This window comes from Euleptes europaea, chromosome 1, assembly GCF_029931775.1.
Source record: "Euleptes europaea isolate rEulEur1 chromosome 1, rEulEur1.hap1, whole genome shotgun sequence".
NCBI lineage: Eukaryota > Metazoa > Chordata > Lepidosauria > Squamata > Sphaerodactylidae > Euleptes > Euleptes europaea.
Genome location: NC_079312.1, coordinates 12,677,779 through 12,695,289, shown reverse-complemented (window position 1 = coordinate 12,695,289; position 17,511 = coordinate 12,677,779). Strand labels below are relative to the sequence as shown.

Sequence of the window (17,511 nt, the reverse complement as noted above, 5' to 3'; positions counted from 1 at the left end):
AACATGGCCGCCCGCTTAATTTATTCCCTCCTATCGCGTCGAAGCGGCCGCTGGCTTCCAACGTGCCCGAATCCTTCAGTCCCTCCCTGGTTTACCTGGCAGTAGAGGTTGCCGCTCTCAACATGGCGGACCGCGTGCCCTTTTCTTGGAGTGGCCACTCCTAAGATGGCGTCCCCCCGAGCCCCTCCCTTTCTGAGGACGTCATTGGGGCCGCCTGTCCAATCCCGGACCAAGCCGGTCCTTCAGCCCCTCTTGTCTCCTCCTCCGGAATCAGGCGTCACAAGACGAAAAATGGCGGCGGCCGTGACCGTGGGGAGGGCGGGATTCGTGTCCTTCAGAGGCGGCCCTCTGGGGGTGCAGGTGAGGGGGCGGGAAAAAGAGAACTGGGATGTACTTAATATTATAATAATAATTCGTATGTATTGACTGATGACCGTTTAATCTTTCAAGGAGCGCAGGGCGACCTATATGACTCTCCCCTCCGCCAAGTAGTCCAAACAACAACCCTGCGCGGTAGGCCAGGCTGAGAGGCTCAAAGTCGCTCAAGAAACTTCATGGCAAAGGGATGATTCGAACCCGGATCTCCCCGGTCCTAGTCTGACCACCACAATCCAGATTGGGATATTAGATGTACCCCTATATGGACGGAATTGTCATGTTTATTATTAATATATTAATAGTAATATTAATAGTAAACCAATATATTACTAGTAAACAAATATGCCAATGAATGCTTAATGAATTAAATAAAACCTCAGTGAAAGGCAGCATTGTGAAGTGATTAGAGCAAGGGGGGAATCTAGAGCCAAATATCGTTCAGTAAGGAGTGAAATATGACATCCGCTTGATGTCGTGTGCCAAGTATGGCTCTTTAAAGAAAAAAAATTGAAATCTTTTTTTAATTAGGGTGTATTGAAGAAGCAGGTAGGAAACTGGAATAACCAGTACATGAAAGGGAATGGCTGGCAAAGATTTTGGTTTTTAATGGGACTGAACGGCTTCTTAGAGATGCTTGAAAGAGGGAGAGAGATGAACAGGTGCCAGGAATCCAAGTGTGAGCCATGTGCAGATGTGTGCTAAAACAATCATGCTGGGTGTGTGTGTGTGACCTTGAGTGTGCCGCTTTCTAAGGGACTCGCAGTGACCAGTGTTGGAGCAGCAAAAACTTTTATGGACCATTCATCAACGTGTTGATTCCCATTACGATAACTTGTGTAATTTCAGTTATGCCAATGGGCTTTCTGTCATCCTGGCTCTTTGTGCTTCTTTTTTTGCAAGCTTTCACATAGTTTGGCTCTTTAATTATAGGAAGGCTGCTGCTCAGGTTACTTGCTTCCAGGTGGAGAACCGGGTCTCTGATCTGGAGAACTGGGTTTGATTCCCCACTCCTCCACATGAGCAGCGGAGGCTAATCTGGTGAACTGGATGGGTTTCCCCACTCCTACACCTGAAGCCAGCTGGGTGATCTTGGGCTAGTCACAGCTCTCTCAGCCCCCCCCCCCATCTCACAGGGTGTCTGTTGTGGGGAGGTGAAGGGAAAGTGACTGTAAACCGGTTTGATTTTTCCTTAAGTGGTAGAGAAAGTCGGCATATAAAAACCTCCTCTTCCTCCTTTTAAGGATAATCAAACTGGCTTACCATCGCCTTCCCTTCCTCTTGCCACAGCAGACCCCTTGTGAGGTAGGTGGGGCTGAGAGAGTTCGGAGAGAACTGTGACTGGCTCCATGTGAAGGAGTGGGGAAACCAACCTGATTCACTGGATTAGAGTCCGCTGCTCATGTGGAGGAGTGGGTGTAGCATTCGGCTTTTCCGATCCCAACACTTAGGAAGATTATGAGCTGAGAATTCTCCAAAGCTCTGCTTTTGAAACAATTTGCAGCTTTCTAACAATTCTTGCTTTACCTTGCCAGAAAAAGTTATTATCCTTTCCAGCTTTTGATAATACAACATCATCTTTTGGACCATGAGTCCTATTTTTTCTCTTATTTGAGTAACCAGCAATTGACCCAGTTCACCAGATTCGAGTCTGTCGCTCATGTGGAGGAGTAGTCTCCAGTCCACCGCTCTTAACCACTACACCATGCCAGCAATATCCTAAATGCCATTTCCTCTATGAATCCTGGTCTCTCAGCATCTCCGGCTGGGAGAAATTCGCGAACAATATCCATTTGTTGGTTTTCAGATCTGTCGCAGAGCGCATGCGGCAGCCGCAGCTGCCCCCAGCACACAGGCGTCGGCGCGCATCAAGAAGTTCGCCATATACCGGTGGAACCCGGATAATCCCGGTGAGAAGCCTCGCATGCAGACCTACGAGATAGACCTGAACAAGTGAGTCAGCTCTTGTCTCTTCCCTCTGGGGGAGGCTCTGTGTGCTCGGGGCGGGGCATCCTTGCAGGGAGAGGAGTTTGCGCCAGGACCATGTTCTCCCAGAGGGCCCGATCCCCGTCTTCAGAAGTCTGTGATTTCTCCCACCGCCAGAAGTAAGATGATATGGCCTTGGTTTCTTTGCGGCTGTTTTCCAGCGGAAGGGTGTGGTTTCATTGGAGGCTATGACTGGCCCAAGCTCACCCAGCAGGTTTCTGTGGCAGAGGAATAGAGAATAAAACTGCTGATATCATACTGCCCTTGTACAAATCTATGGTGAGACCACACTTGGAATACTGTGTACAGTTCTGGTCACCACACCTAAAAAAGGATATTACAGAGCTTGAGAAGGTGCAGAAAAGAGCAACCAAAATGATTAGGGGACTAGAGCAACTGTCCTATGGGGAGCGGTTAAGACGCTTAGGGCTGTTGAGCTTGGAAAGAAGGCTGCTGAGGGGAGACATGATAGAGGTCTATAAAAGTATGCACGGTTTGGAGAGAGTGGACAGGGAGAAGTTTTTCTCCCTCTCCCATAATACTAGAACACGGGGTCATCTGCTAAAGCAGGAGGGTGAGAGATTCAAAACAGATAAAAGGAAGTATTTTTTCACACAACGCATAGTTAAATTGTGGAACTCCCTGCCCCAGGATGTGGTGATGGCTGCCAGCTTGGAGGGCTTTAAGAGGGGAGTGGACATATTCATGGAGGAGAGGGGTATTCATGGCTGTTAGTTAGAATGGATACTAGTCATGCTGCAATATCTATTCTCTCTAGTATCAGAGGAACATGCCTATTATTTTCGGTGCGGTGGAACACAGGCAGGATGGTGCTGCTGCACTCGTCTTGTTGGTGGCTTCCTAGAGGCACCTTGTTGGCCACTGTGTGAACAGACTGCTGGACTTGATGGGCCTGGGTCTGATCCAGCAGGGCCTTTCTTATGTTCTTATGTAGTGGGGATTTGAACCTGGGTTTCCCAGATCCTAGTCCGGCACCTTAAGCACTACACCACGCTGGCTCTTTAGAGCCGTACATAGGGTGCAGTGTATTGGGGAAGCCGCTTAGGGCCTTGCTCTGTGGGAGTCCCACACTTCCCCGAAGAAGCCACTGCTCTTTGGGGCCTGTTGGCCAGATGGTCAGTTGGTGGCTTGGGGCTTAAAGAAGCAATTCTTCCTGGAAATGAGATGCAGTCATCACAGATCTGATACTAGTGATTTTTTTAAAAAATAAAATCCACATTGGCTTTACTAGCCCTCCTTTTTTCAGAAAATGGGGAAAAAAACAGGATGCTGATTCTGTGACCTTAGGCAGATGATGAGAGGGAGGGCATCTTGGCCCTCTTCTGGTCACTAGGGATGTGGCGGGGGAGAGGTAGTTGTGAATTTCCTGCATTGTGCAGGGGGTTGGACTAGATGACCCTGGTGGTCCCTTCCAACTCCATGATTCTAGGAAAGAGAAAAGCCTCAAGGAGCATAGCAAGCACTGATCAGTTGGGCTTATCTTTTCAGATGTGGGCCCATGGTCCTTGACGCCTTAATCAAAATCAAAAACGAAATGGACTCCACGTTGACTTTCCGCAGGTCCTGCAGAGAAGGTGAGCTTGGTTGTCGCCCTCTGTTTATCTGTGTGTGTGTGTGTGTGTGTGTTAAGCGCCGTCAAGTCACTTCCGACTTATGGCGACCCTGTGAATTAATGTCCTCCAAAATGTACTATTGCGAATGGCCTTGGTCAGGTCGCGTGAACACATGAAGCTGCCTTCTACTGAATCAGACCCTCGGTCCATCAAAGTCAGTATTGTCTACTCAGACTGGCAGCTGCTCTCCAGGGTCTCAGGCAGAGGTCTTTCCCATCGCCTAGTCCCTTGCATGCCAAGCAGATGCTCTACCACTGAGCCACGGCCCCTCCCTCTTGCAGACGGAGGGCCCTGGCTTCCCTGATTGAGTCACGCCATCTCATATTGGGTCTTCCTCTTTTCTTGCTGCCTTCAACTTTTCCTAGCCTTTTCCTGTGAGCTTTCCCATAATGTGACCAAAATACGATAGCCTCAGTTTAGTCATTTTAGCTTCTAGGGAGAGTTCAGGCTTGATCTAGAACCCACCGATTTGTCTTTTTGGCTGTCCACAGTATCTGTTTCTGGGGAGATTGGGAGAAGGGTTGAGGCTTCCCAGCTGGGAGTCCCAGCTTCTTCTTTTGGCTGCCACACCACACTGGCAGGTGAAACCGTCTGTGCTCTCCTCTCATATTTAAGCAAGCTTAGCTATGTTTGAAGCAGCGTTCCCAGAAAGGAAGAAGCGGCGTCTCTTATTTTTTCACCCCACTGGTGTGGTGTAGCGGTAACAGCATCAGGCTGGGCTCCGGGAGACCCGGGTTACAATTCCCACACACGCTGTAGACACTGGTTGGATGGCCTTGGGCTGGCCACTCTTTTGTCCAGCTTGGCATATCTCACAGGGCTGCTGTGAGGATAAAGGGAAGGCTGGGGGAACCTATACCACCCCTGGACATCTTGGAGGAATATAAATGGAGTAAATTAGACTGGATGTTGGAAAAAGACGGAGACCCCTCCAAGGAGCTGAGCGCCCTTCCAACCTCTGGTTCCGAAAAGCCTCTCCTTCTCCTCCCTCCTGCAGGCATCTGCGGCTCGTGTGCCATGAATATTAATGGGGGGAACACTTTGGCCTGCACCAATAGGATCGACACCAACCTCAGCAAGGTCTCCAAGATCTACCCTCTCCCTCACATGTACGTGGTGAAAGACCTGGTCCCGGTAAGTCCCTAGCTTTTGCCGTCGTGGCTTTGGCAAAAGGGGGTGTTCTTGAAACCTTGAGAAAGGTGATGCAGTTTGGAGGCTGGTAAAGGATATGGAAAACTCACCTTGTACGCCTCTGATTATGACCTGCCCAGGACCATGGAGGAAGAATGCATTTTTAATAACAACAACAACAGTAATAAAATTTATTTGTACCCCACCCTCCCTCGGCAAGCCATACTCAGTATAGCTAACGTCATGTAAGTATACATAGTATAATATAAAAATTAAAACAATCTAGAAGACAAAGGAGAGTTAGTTTTTATATGCCAACTTTCTCTACCACTTAACCGGCTTACAATCCCCTTCCCCTCCCCACAACAGACTCCTTGTGAGGTAGGTGAGGCTGAGAGAGTTCTGAGAGAGCTGTGACTAGCCCATGGTCACCCAGCTGGCTTCATGTGGAGAAGTGGGGGAACCAACCCAGCCCACCGGATTAGAGTCCGCCGCTCTTGTGGAGGAGTGGGGAATCAAACCCGGTTCTCTGGATTAGAGTCCACCGCTCCAAGCCACCGCTCTTAACCACGACATCGCGCTGGCTCTAAAATCACAGCTAAACTAATAATCCTATACCGATGGCACCCAGGCTCCTCCACCTTAGGGAGGGTGTTACTGCAAGGTGGCCGTGTGTCAGTGCCTACTGTCAATGTCACTCAGTCCGGGGGGTGGGGGGGAAGAGAAAGGATGGAGATGGAAGGACTCCATTCCGGTGAACTGGATTTGTTTGCCCACTCCTCCACATGAAGCCTGGTGGGAGACCTTGGGCCATTCACAACAGTTCTCTCCGAACTCTCTCAGCCCCACCTACCTCGCAAGGTTGTCTGTATTGGAAAAATCCAAGAACACCGACTAAAAGAGAATGGTCGAAGGCTTTCATGGTCAGAGTTCATTGGTTCTTGTAGGTTATCCGGGTTGTGTGACCGTGGTCTTGGTGTTTTCTTTCCTGACGTTTCGCCAGCAGCTGTGGCAGGCATCTTCAGAGGAGTAACACTGAAGGACAGTGTCTCTCATCTGTCTCTCAGTGTCTGTCCTTCAGTGTTATTCCTCTGAAGATGCCTGCCACAGCTGCTGGCGAAACGTCAGGAAAGAAAACACGGTCACACAGCCCGGATAACCTACAAGAACCAAAAGAGAATGGATTCAGAAACTTATGGATTTCGCAACGATGTCCAAACTAACCTTTTTAATAAAGAAACAACCTCTGGAAGTTTTTTGGGACAAGTTGCAACCCTTTTATGATAAGTTTGGATAGAGAAATAATTTGTAGTTAAACTAATATTGTGTTTTGGGTTCAATATAGAATTTTTAACAAAATGAATTAGCTATATTGAATGGATAAGATATTTAATGGTTGACAATGAAATTTAATGCAGTCTGATTATAATATACAATATAGTATTATAGAGTTTTGTAATAGAAGACAAGAAAAAATATAGAGATTAACATTTTAGATAAATACAATGTGGGGGTTATTATTAATATAAATTTTAGAAGAACTATAATGAACATTTTAATTTTTATTTAGAAGTGTAATGTATTATTGCGTCAAGTATCAGATGTGGTGGACTGTCACAAGAGTATATGTTTATTTTTATTTTTCCCTCCCTATCCCCTCCTGTTTTATTTTGTACCCTAAAAATCCAATAATTTTTTTTTTTTTTAAAAAAGGTTGTCCGTTGTGGGGAGGGGAAGGGAAGGCGATTGTAATCCCACATGTCTAACTCTTGCAGGTCAACTATTTTGGGAGCGGAGATGGGTCTCCTGTGGTCTAATCCTGTATGGTCTTGTTTTTTTAAAAAAAGGATTTGAGCAACTTCTATGCCCAGTACAAAGCTATCCAGCCGTACTTGAAAAAGAAGGATGAATCCCAGCAGGGCAAAGAGCAATACCTCCAGTCCATAGAAGACCGGGATAAGTTGGTAATTTCTTCCTTATTTCTCCCACTTCCATTTTTTTCTCAGTTAGTTGTCCTCTGACTCAGCCCGTGTCTGTGGGTTGGACTCCCTGTCCCCTAACCTGCTGTCTCCTCTCTCCTTTTGCTAAGCTGCTTCTGCTGCTGGGACCGCCGTAATTGCTTCCCAAAGGTCTGGCTGGCCAGCACACTCCACAGCACCTCTCAAGTTTTTAGTCCTCATTCTGATCGCTATTCACCCTGGACTGTGTCTCCTCCTCCCTCTTGATATCTCTGCACTCTTTCTCAGCTCTGCTGCGGGCCCCTTTTTGCTGGCCAACTGCCTCTGCCCGGTCTTATTTGCTGTGATCTATCATGGCTCTCCAGAGTCTCAGACAGAGAAACACCCGGGATACTTTAACCTGGAGATGCCGAGGTCTGAACTTGGGACCTTCTGCATGGAAGGCCAGGTCTCTGCTGCCCGGTTACATCCTGACACAGGCCTTGCATGGAGTCAGACCCTTGGCCCAGCTCGCTTGGTGTTGTACGCTCTGGCTGGCAGCTGCTATGGGCAGAAAGGGGTCTTTCCCAACATGTTACCTGACAGGGAATTTGCGCATGGAAATCTGGTGTCTTATCACATGTTATGTGTGAAGCTATCATATATGGCGGAGCCAGTCCATTGGTAGCTTAGTATCGCCTGCTCTGGCTGGCAACAGCTCTCTGAAGAAACACCTTTCTTGACAGATGCAACCTGAAATCTCTTAGCTGAATGTGCTGGGGCTTGAACCGGTAACCTTCTGCATGCAGAGGATGGGCTCTGCTACTGAGCCGTGGCCTCTTCCCAACTGTAACCTAGTATGAACCTGTGACGTTGTTGAGCCATCGGTCCCTGGGGCCCAGGATTGTCTGACTGGCAGCTGCTGCCCAGGCAGAGGAAGATGTTTCCCAGGGACCTCCTACCTGAAAGACCTCTACCTGAGACCCTGGAGAGCTGCTGCCAGTCTGAGTAGACAATACTTAGTCCATCAAAGTCAGTATTGTGTACTCAGACCTGATTCAGTATACGGAAGCTTCATGCACTCAGTATTTTCGGGCTTGCTGTCCTTTAGGGAGGGGAGCTGTGGCTCAGTGGAAGAGCCTTTGCATGGCATGCAGAAGGTCCCAGGTTTGATCCCCGCCATTTCCAGTTAAGAGGACCAAAGTGATAGGCAAGGTGATGTGATGTGAAAGCAGAGGTTCGGTTGCCCAAGTCTTTCCTTTTTTTCTCTCAACCGGCTTTCCTGTTCTGCTGCCACCAGCGGGCTTCTTGAATCAGCCTTGCGACTCGGCCCGTGCTGACGGCTAACTGCCAGCCCCCTGGGGAGGGGAGGGGGGCATCTCACTTTCCTTTTTAGGGCACCACAGCAGTTTCAGCTGGCCTCCTGGTTCTTTGTTACCGATCGCCCCCTTCTCTTCCGCCCCCTGCCAGGACGGCCTGTACGAATGCATCCTGTGTGCCTGCTGCAGCACCAGCTGCCCCAGTTACTGGTGGAATGGAGACAAGTACCTGGGCCCTGCCGTGCTCATGCAGGTAAGAAGAATTGCGGAGGGGAGGGAGGAAGGGACGCCTGTTCTCTCCCCATTGCTGCAGTCCCTGCTTACGCTCTGCTGCAAGCAACCTTCAGAAGAGGGATCACGATGGGTAGCCATGTTAGTCTATAAATAGCTATAGAAAAGAGCACGAGTCCAGAAGGACAATGCACAGTTTTTGGGGGAATGGGAGGCATGGAGGATACACTGTGAAAATGAATTTCAAATAGGGATGTTTAATCTAATCCCTTTCTTATGACTTTTTTCTTATAATCACATATAGATTTATTTGTTATAATGAAATATATGTTCTAATGAAATGTACTTATAACCTAAATGATATTAAGTGAAGTGATTATATTTCTAGGATATAAAATAATATCGGGATTAGTAATTTTATGCAAAAGAGATTACAATTTATTATTGGATGGAGGTGGGTGAGGGGGGGTCAAGATTTGTTAATTCTAAGTAATAAGATAAGATCAACAACAATATTTGTTTTTATTTGTTAAAAAATCTTTTTTGATTGTTGAAATAACTTTGTGTAAGAATATAGAAAACAATTTAAAACATTTTTAAAAAAGGAGAAAAAAGGAGCAAGAGTCCAGTATCACCCACCTCACAGGGTGTCTGTTGTGGGGAGGGGAAGGGAACGGTGACTATAAGCTGGTTTGATTCTTCCTTAAGTGGTAGAGAAAGTCAGAATATAAAAACCAGCTCTTCTTCTTCTAAAGACTAACAACATTTCTGGCAGGGTATTGAGCTTTCGTGAGCCGCAGCTCACTTCTTCAGTTACAGCTAGAATGTGAGTCCATCTATCCTTCAGTAGAGACGCTTTACAAGGTTGATGGGTTTCCATTCGGTACCGCTAAATGCGGTGCCTTCTATGGAGACAGATCACGATGGGTAGCCGTGCTAGTCTGTCACTAGCAGTAGAAAAGAGTAGGAGTCCGGTAGCACCTTAAAGGCTAACAACATTTAGTGCGCCACAGCTCTCTTTTTCAGATACAGCTTTCGTGAGCCACAGCTCACTTCTTCGGATACAGCTAAAATGTGATCCCATCTATCCTTAAATAAAGAAGGATACTCAAGGATAGATGGACTCGCTTTCTAGCTGTTATCTGAAGAAGTGAGGCGCGGCTCACAAAAGCTCAATACTCTGCCAGAAATTTTGTTAATCTTCAAGGTGCAATTGGGCTCTTTCTACTTCCCAGAAGAGGGAATGGCCAAATTGAATTTGGTTTTTTAAAAATTGCACTGATAACCGCACTTTCCTTCCATCATGGAAATCTGGGCGGTGGTGCTTGGCGTCCCAGGAGGGAGTCTCTTGTTGGGACTAGCGACCGAACCTGGCCCAGCTTAGTTTTGGGAAGGCGGCTGTGTCAAGTGCCTTCTGACCACATCCCCGGGAGGCGCCGGTGCTCAGCAGCCTTGGCCCAGGGGCAGGTTATATGGTGCCATCGACATGCCAGGCATCACAGGGAGGAGGAAGGCAAGAGGGAAGTGGACCGTGCCTGAACGATTCCGGCATCCATTGTTCAGTTCAGTTTATTTACAGTCACTTGACCAGAAAGTAACAGTACAAAACTACAATTTAAAAACCCCAACTGAGGACCTCCGTATCTTACTGCCTACATAACAGAACTTTGCCACTGAATAAGAGATAAAAGAATCTTTATCTTCTAATAGCCATTCGGATGATTTTATTGTTAAATTTCTAACGTTTCTAAAATTTCGAGTCAACACAGGTAAGATCAGCTTATTTGTAACCTCCCGATAAAATTCACAGTGTAATAAAATATGTGTCATTGACTCAACTGAATTAAAATTACAGGGGCATAATCTGGCCCCTCAATCCATTATTGAGATGGATTGACTCAATAAAGGAAGCCACACCCTTCAATTTGCAAGATCTGATCAAGGCTGTCAAAGATTGGACATTTTGGAGGACTTTCATTCATAGGGTCGCCATGAGTTGGAAACAACTTGACGGCACTTAACACACACACAGTCTGGCCTCTACAGGTATATGCTGAAATCTCCCGCTGAGTGGGGTCCCAAGGAAATCCCATTGTTTGTTGCTTAACACGGGGATTCTTCATGAGCTGCCTAGAAAGCGGGGATAAGGACATCCCTGCTGGGAATCAGACCATGGCTCCATCTAGCCCAGCATGCTGTCTCACGCAGTGGCCAAACCAGTTACTCCAGAGGGCCAACAACAGGACAGAGAAGCTGTGGCCTTCTTCTGATGTTGCCTCCTAGCACGGGGATTCAGAGGTTTGCTGCCGAACCTCTGAACCATGGCTAGTAGCTACTGACAGACCTCTCTTCCATGAATCGATCTAATCCCCTTTTAAAGCCGTCTATGCCTGTGGCCCTCACTACGTCCACTGGCCGCGAATCCCACATTTTAGTCACTCAATCTGTAAAGACGTATTCCCTTTTGTCCATTGTGAATCTATTGTCTTCGTTGGACTCTAAGGATAATTGGGTCACAACAACCCAAATGCAGGAGTGGAGGAATATGGGAGGAGATCTTAAGGACTCTCATGCTCAGAACCTGCAGATGGTGCTCCAGGTCACACCTGTGGAGGTGGCAAAGGAGCAGGAATCTGTGTGCAAAGTGCTGTCAATTTACAGCCAGCTTATGGCAACACTGTAGGGTTTTCAAGGCAGGAGACTTAACAGAGGTGGTTTGCCATTGCCTTCCTCTGCACAACAACCCTGCCATTCCTTGGTGGTCTCCCATCCAATTACTAACCAGGATTGATCCTGCTTAGCTTCTGAGATCTGGCAAGAGCAGGCTAGCCTGGGCCAGACCACCCTGAACCCCAAGACCAGCTCTTTCAGGGGGAGGGTGTGACAGTCAGCCTCTAGTTCTGCCCTCCAGGCATCCTGGCAAATCCCTGCCTACCAGGGTAGGCAGACACTAAATGTAGTGGGAATTGTGGCGCTCCCTGCCCCAGGATGTGGTGACGGCTGCCAACTTGGAAGGCTTTAAGAGGGGAGTGGACATGTTCATGGAGGAGAGGGGTATCCATGGCTATTAGTCAAAATGGCTACTAGTCATGATGCATCCCTATTCTCTCCAGGATCAGAGGAGCATGCCGAATATATTAGGAACACAGGCAGGATGGTGCTGCTGCAGTCATCTTGTTTGTGGGCTTCCTAGAGGCACCTGTTTGGCCACCGTGTGAACAGACTGCTGGACTCGATGGGCCTTTGGTCTGATCCAGCGTGGTCTTTCTTACGTTCTGATGTACTGCCCATCAGCTTCATGGGATCCCCCTGAGTTCTAGCATTTTGGGAGAGAGGGAAAAAACGCAGGGCTGTCCCCGTCTAGATCCCTGAAGCTCAGCCCTGTCCCGTTTTCCCCAGGCCTACCGCTGGATGATCGACTCCCGGGACGACTACACGGAAGAGCGGCTGGCCCAGCTGGAGGACCCCTTCTCCCTCTACCGCTGCCACACCATCATGAACTGCACCAAGTCCTGCCCCAAGGTGGGTGTGCCCTTCTCTGTCCGCTGGTTCCTCGAGTGCCATTCCGGTGCCCTCTTGTTTCCTCTTCACGTGCCAGGTTGTGTCAGATTGCAGCCTCCAGCGGTTTAATGAATACATGTACCTGTTATAGTCACACAACAAACAGAAATCCAAAAGCGTGTATCAAACTTAAAATATGTCCCATCGACACTTCAAAATGTAACGAATGGCTAAAATAATACCCGTACCATTTACATAAATTCAGAAATCTGAAGGTTGCATCAGTTGCATAAGATGAGCTCCCAGGTACCCCTTGTTTCGAAAAGTGGTCTTCTTCATTTTGTTTTAAACCTTCTCATTAGAGACAAAACAAGCTGTTCATTTAGTGCCGCATCGATCTCGACTAGGAATTTTCTAACAGTTAAAGTGATTCCTCAGTGGAACAAACTTCCTCGGGAGGTGGTAAGCTCTCCTTCCCTGGAGGTTTTTAAAAAGAGGTTAGATGGCCATCTGTCAGCAATGCTGATTCTATGACCTTAAGCAGATGATGAGAGGGAGGGCATCTTGGCCATTTCTGGGCATGTGGTAGGGGTCACTGGGCATGTAGTAGGGGTCACTAGGGGGAAGGTAGTTGTGAATTTCCTGCATTGTGCAGGGGGTTGGACTAGATGACCCTGGTGGTCTCTTCCAACTCTATGATTCTGTGAATTAATCAAAAGCCTTTGTAGCATTGGGGAAAGAGATAACAATGACCCATCTGAGCAGATAACCTTTTCTCAAGCAAGTTGCCTTCAGTGCATGAGATGGTCACGATATAACCTGAAAATGTGTATTTAAGTGCTATTTTTGACATAGTCACATGGTTGTTATTTAGCTATTCGCTATATTACATTCATTATATTTTGAAGTGTTGATGGGACATATTTTATGATATTTGATTAATCCTTTTGGATTTTTGTGTTTGTCGCATGAATATGTACGGGCTTTTCCCCATTCTGTGCTTTGTTTCTGACAACCTGTTTCTTCAAGGGTTCCCCCACCCCTAGTTTTGCATGCATTTTGCTTCCTCTAGTGGTCTATTTGAGATCCAGCAGCTTTATATTTTTTGTATTCTATGTTGTTATATTGTATAGTTTGTATGCTGTGAGCCGCCTGGGCCCCGTTTTGGCAGGGAAAGGGCGGGATAAAAAGCTAATTTAATAATACTAATAACAACAACAATAATAACAACAATAATAAATGAAGCATATTTCCCTGCTGATTTTTATCCTTCATTTAAAGCTGTGTAATATTGAATTGTTAAACATCAAGAAGGCAAAAGTCATGACTACAGGAGAATTACTCAACTTTAAGGTTGACAGTGAGGAAACTGAAATTGTTCAAGACTTTCTATTCCTTGGCTCCATCATCAACTAAAAGGGAGACTGCAGCCAAGAAATCAGAAGGAGATTGAGACTGGGAAGCGCAGCCATGAAGGAGATTGAGACTGGGAAGGGCAGCCATCAAGTAGCTTGAGACTGGGAAGGGCAGCCCGCTGTGGGCTTACCAGCTGAAATCGGGGGGGGGATTGGCCTCAATGGGCTCAGCAATGGGGGGAGGGATTTCCCCCCCCCGCTAGTTTTGCGGGGCCCCACTTGTAAACATCTATTTTATTGTGTGCCCCACCATGTTGTCACCTTTTCTCTAAAGCAAAAAGTCCCGCACTCTTCAGCCTTTCCTTGTAGGGAAAGTGCTCCAACTCTGTGAACCTCTCCAATATCCTTTTTAAGATGAGTGAGCAGAATCGTACACTGCCTTTGAAAGGTGGCCGCACTAGAGATCTCTACCAGGTCATTATGATATAGCCAGTGGGGTGTGCTAGTTAGGGTGTCACGCTAGGGCCTGGGCGACCCTGGGTTTGAATCCCCACTTTGCCATGGAAGCTTGCTAGATGACCTTGGTGTAGTAGTTAAGAGCGGGAGACTAATCTGGTTTCCCCACTCCTGCACATGAAGCCTGCTGGGTGACCTTGGGCCAGTTCTCTTAGAGCTCTCTCAGCCCCACCTACCTCACAAGGTGTCTGTTGTGGGGAGAGGAAGGGAAGAAGATTGCAAACCAGTTTGATTCTCCTTAAAAGGTAGAGGAAGTTGACATATAAAAACCAGCTCCTCTTCTTCTTCACCCTCTCTCAGTCTTAACCTAGCTCATAGGGTTGTGGTGATTAAATGTAGGGGAACGACGTAAGCAGCATTAAGTTCGGTTGGGGAGAAGGGTGGGGTATAAATGAAGTGAATACAGTTTTTGTTTTCCAGTCTCTTTCCTAATTATCCCCACCGCAGAATTTACTTGATGTATCCCACCAGCCAAAAATGCCGCTGGTGTCTGTCCCTTTGGCAGCTCCTAAATCTGCTTCTCTCTTCCAGGGGCTGAACCCCGGAAAAGCCATTGCTGAAATCAAGAAGATGATGGCCACCTACAAGGAGAAGGCAGCCAGCGCTTAAGTCTGCGAGGGGGCCTCTGCTCCATCATGCTCACGTACCCTCTTGCTGGAAGTAACTTATATCTGATATTATAACTTGGCTGGGGGTGGGCAGACCCTGCCCTTCTCGTGTGGTTTTTTTCTCTCCGTCGGCAGACTTGCATGTTGGATGTTGTAATGGACTAATAAAAGTGCTACTTCGATTAGCAGAATTGGACCAAGATCACTCTGTCACACCGTCATGCCCTCCTCCCTCTTTTCTGCTCTGAATCTGATACATTAACAGCGAGATTTGAGTGCGGTTATAGACCGCCAAGATTTTGTGGGGAAGGGTGTGAGCTTTCAAGAGTCAAAGCTTCCTTCGTCAGATATGAGTTGGAATGGCGATCCCTGAGTCTTTATATCCCAGTCAGAAGGTGGGAGAGGTGTTGCACAAAAAGGGACTCAGGATACAAAGGTACAATATGCATGGTAATAATCTAGATTAGAGCAGAAAAGAAATGCTTAGGGGCAGGAAATTAACATCAGTTGTGAGGTAAGAATTCTGTGTCCCTATTCAGCCTGGGGCGGGGGGAAGGTTTCCATTGTTCTGAATTTGTGAATGAACTCAAGTTCAGCAATCTCACATTGTAATCTCCCCTTGAAGCTTCTCTGTTTGAGATTGCCACTCTTAGGTCAGCAGTGGAATGGCCTGGAGGATTAAAATGTTATCCCACGGGTTTTTTGAGTGTTGTGGTTTTTAACAGACATTAACAGACAGTGCGGCAGATCCTAGTGAAGACAGCTTCTTCAGTCGTCAGGGAAGCCCACCCAGTGTGTGTCTGGTTCTTTGGGAAGGTTGCTTTTAATGTGATTCTTGTTGATATTTCTTTTTTACTGTCTTTAATCTGTTTGGAGGGAACGGGATCTATAAATAAAACACGAAGGCTGCCAGTTGCCCCCTGTGACATTGCGAGAGATGGCAGGGTTTGGTTGGGCAAAACCAAATCCACCAACCCAAAGAGTAATTAATGTTTGGATTTCTGTACCTCCCACGGGGCTATGAAGAAGAAGAGTTTGTTTTTATACCCCAATTTTCCTTACCTTTTTAAGGAGAATCAAACCGTCTTACAATCTCCTTCCCTTCCTTTCCCCACAACAGACATCTTGTAAGGTAGGTGAGGCTGAGAGAGTTCTGAGATAACTGTGACTGGCCCAAGGTCACCCAGCTGGCTTCATGTGGAAACAAACCCGGTTCTCCAGATTAGAGTCTGCCGCTCGTGTGGAGGAGTGGGGTTCAAACCTGGTGTCTGCGAGTTATACACCAAAGGGCCTGAAATCAAATAAATAAATAGGGGTGTTCCCTCAGCTTCCTTCAGGTTGCCAGAGAAGAGTTAGGCTAAATTCCTGTGAGAATGAAATGGAGCCTTGGCATGTCGTCTGGGCCACATGAGCAGTAAACAAATGCATTTCCTTCCATTCCCCCCTTTTTAGCTGCTTCCCTTCCCTCTCATGTTCTTCCTGTGTCATAATTTCCAGTTGTACATTCTTGTAATTTCCTTGGGGCCAGGACCTCGATGCTGAATTCTGTAAGGGGCCAGGCATCTGGATAGCGTAATAATAAGTTGTACTGTTGTGGAAATCGGCCTATTCAGGTTTGCAGAGCTGGAGGCAAATGAAAGTAAGAGTGAAATTCATTTTACCCGGGCAGGAGAGGTCAAAAGAAATGTCGTCTCTCTTAGGCGGAGGAAAAATCAGCACGTATATGGTTCTACAAGGATTCGTGTCACTTCGTTATAAGCTTAGAAGAATGACATGAATATACGATGTGATTATATGACGATTACGTTGGCATAAAATTCCCCTCCAAATATCAGGGGGGTTTCCATTATTTAATTTGATGAGTTGGAAGTTTCAGAGTTCTGTTTTTCTGTCACTCAGTTCCCCTAATGATTATCCTCCAAACATGCAGCAGCTTCTTCTCCGCGCTAATTTTGCACCTGATTCCTAAATCCATTCGCTAAACCGTCATTTAATTTCTTTAATTAAACTAATTCTACATCAGTACATAGTCCTAATTTGTACGTAGTACTTCCCAGGTGCTGCGCTGTGTTGGAAAGTTCCGTTGAGTCGCAGCCAACGTATGCTGACCCTGTAGGGTTTTCAAGCCAAGAGGTGTTCAGGGGGTGGTTTGCCCATTGCCTGCCTCTGTGTAGCAACCCAGGACTTCCTTGGTGGCCTCCTGTCCAAGTGCTAACCAGGGCTGACTCTGCGTAGCTTCTGAGCTCCGAAGAGGTCGGTCGAGCCAGAGCTATTCAGGTTAGAGCTGTGCTACGGCTGCTCAATCCTGATCCGTTGATGTGATTCATGGAGCCATTACGGGACATATTGGGAAAATTCTGTGTTGAGCTGGAAGGAACTTCTGTAGGTATCTAAATCAACCCAACCCCTCAACGCCTTCCCTTTGTGTTCTACTTGTACAAATCTATGGTGAGACCACACTTGGAATACTGTGTACAGTTCTGGTCACCACACCTAAAAAAGGATATTACAGAGCTTGAGAAGGTGCAGAAAAGAGCAACCAAAATGATTAGGGGACTAGAGCAACTGTCCTATGGGGAGCGGTTAGGACGCTTAGGGCTGTTTAGCTTGGAAAGAAGGTGGCTGAGGGGAGACATGATAGAGGTCTATAAAATGATGCATGGTTTGGAGAGAGGACAGGGAGAAGTTTTTCTCCCTCTCATAATACTAGAACACGGGGTCATCTGCTAAAGCTGGAGGGCGAGAGATTCAAAACTCATAAAAGGAAGTGTTTTTTCACACAACGCATAATTAAATTGTGGAACTCCCTGCCCCAGGATGTGGTGATGGCTGCCAGCTTGGAGGGCTTTAAGAGGGGAGTGGACATATTCATGGAGGAGAGGGGTATTCATGGCTGTTAGTTAGAATGGATACTAGTC

At 47.1% G+C, this 17,511-nt stretch overlaps 1 protein-coding gene across 1 annotated transcript; it reads left to right on the top strand.

The window, feature by feature from the left end:
- Positions 1-282: 282 nt before the first annotated feature.
- Positions 283-14,621, top strand: SDHB (succinate dehydrogenase complex iron sulfur subunit B). The gene is made up of 8 exons (XM_056852195.1): positions 283-360; positions 2,183-2,328; positions 3,871-3,956; positions 4,993-5,129; positions 6,974-7,090; positions 8,534-8,635; positions 12,013-12,135; positions 14,517-14,621. Exons 1-8 carry the CDS (start codon positions 292-294, stop codon positions 14,592-14,594), a joined length of 858 nt encoding a protein of 285 aa, XP_056708173.1. The 5' UTR covers positions 283-291; the 3' UTR covers positions 14,595-14,621.
- The last annotated feature ends 2,890 nt before the right edge of the window (positions 14,622-17,511 follow it).